Genomic DNA, 1,685 nt, shown 5'->3' on the forward strand with positions numbered 1-1,685 from the left:
AATAATGTAAGAACTCAAATTAGGCCCTAAACTACTATAAACATAGCACTAAGAGTAAAAAAAAATGATGTTAAAACAGAATTTGTGTTGAATTTTATATATTTTTAAAGTGTGACCAGGCTTTGGAACCTAAGTAAAGTTAAATTCCGTTGTAGAACGTTGTTCATTACTTAGTATGTGAAAATGTGATATGCGGTGCTGAAATTGCAGGTCTCATAATATTAGAATTTACATACTATGTTTGACATGCCTATTAAAAAACATGTTTTAATGATTCACAGAGACTGACCTCCAGAGTCTTTTGGAGGATGTTGGGTTGGAGCAGTTCTACAGAGAAAAGCTATCACTGAGCCAAATACTTGAGATCAATGAGAAGACAACTACTGATGACCCCGGCAAGTGGAAATCAAACGTCACAATGTATTTTTTAAAGAAATTGATGATGGTTAATGTGACTGCTAGAAATGTAGAATGTATCTCTTGTGAATCAAACAATGTTCCTTCTGAGTCAAACACTGATGATGTAACTGAGACAGCAGAGTACAATTATGAGGATCTGTTTGACAGCCCAAATAAGGCTGGAAAATTTAACCCTCTGGATATAATCACTGCTCTATTCCTGTGTTCCGATGGGTTTGTTCAGCAAGAGTTAGCACTAAAAATGTCCATGTGTCAGTTTTCTGTTCCCCTTCTGCTTCCAAACTGTGATACAAAGCAGTGCACCCTCATGCTGTGGGCCATGAGAGACATTGTTAAGAAGTACAGACCTCCAGCTCTGTCACAATCAAAGGGATTCATGGAAGAAAGAATAGTTACCTCCAAACTTCCAATGGTCTCTTTTGTTAGACTGGGTAAGTGCTCCATGTCCAAATCAGACAGCCTAAATAAACTCCTGAGTAACCCTCAGAAGAACAATGACACCTTTGCTCACCGCAACATGAAGTGTGGAGACACTCCAAGAAGAATATCCAAAGGACTGACTGAAATTACCTGGTACCTTCCCTGTGGAAACAAAAACATGGACATTTTCAGTGAGCCAGTAGCTATAGCTAACCTTCATGGTGACATAGCTTCATTTGAAACACAATTCTCCTTTTTGTGTCAGACATCTGCTGCAGTTTTTGTGTTCTTTGATGAGCTGAAGCAGCTGGAACAACAGTTAAAACTGCTGACTAACAAAAACCACAAAGAAAAAATATACTTAGTGGGAAACCAAAAAAGCAAAAGCTTTACTCCAGATAGGCTAAAAAAAATAGCAAACAAACTGAGGTTGAATAAGAGCAGAATCATCATAAAAACAAAGAAGATAAATGATGCTGACTTTGTCAAATGTTTGAAGAACACTGTGAGCAAAGTACTTACCAACACAAAACACAGGATGTCAGTAGAGAAGATGGCTGACATTGCACATCAACTGGGAATAGAAGTTGATGAGGATTCTCCAGAATGCCAGGATGGAAGGAAAAAAGCAGATGCCATCACTGCAGAGATTAAAGACACATCCAAATACAAAGAGGAACAGTTTCCTTTGCAAGACCAAATATGGAACGAACTGACTTTATTGGAAAAGGAAGAATTTCGTCTTCGAAAAGTTGGATCTGAAAACATAGAAGACTATAAAAGTAAACTTAGAATGAAAAAAGAAGAGCTGCGTCAGAAACAGAACTCCTATGCTATGTCAGATG

General features: G+C 37.7%; 1 protein-coding gene across 1 annotated transcript in view; it reads left to right on the forward strand.

Moving 5' to 3' along the window:
* The window catches only part of LOC107104872 (PH domain-containing protein DDB_G0275795-like), a gene marked incomplete at both ends in the record, with an annotated part of 13,733 nt that extends 12,055 nt beyond the window's left edge, over positions 1-1,678 (forward strand). Inside the window, one exon of the mRNA XM_015404990.1 lies at positions 1,062-1,678. Coding sequence (XP_015260476.1) covers positions 1,062-1,678 — 617 coding nt within the window. The remainder of the gene's footprint in view (positions 1-1,061) is intronic.
* Between the last annotated feature and the right edge of the window lie 7 nt (positions 1,679-1,685).

The sequence above is a fragment of the Cyprinodon variegatus genome, unplaced genomic scaffold (assembly GCF_000732505.1).
Source record: "Cyprinodon variegatus isolate N-32 unplaced genomic scaffold, C_variegatus-1.0 Scaffold1932, whole genome shotgun sequence".
Lineage (NCBI taxonomy): Eukaryota > Metazoa > Chordata > Actinopteri > Cyprinodontiformes > Cyprinodontidae > Cyprinodon > Cyprinodon variegatus.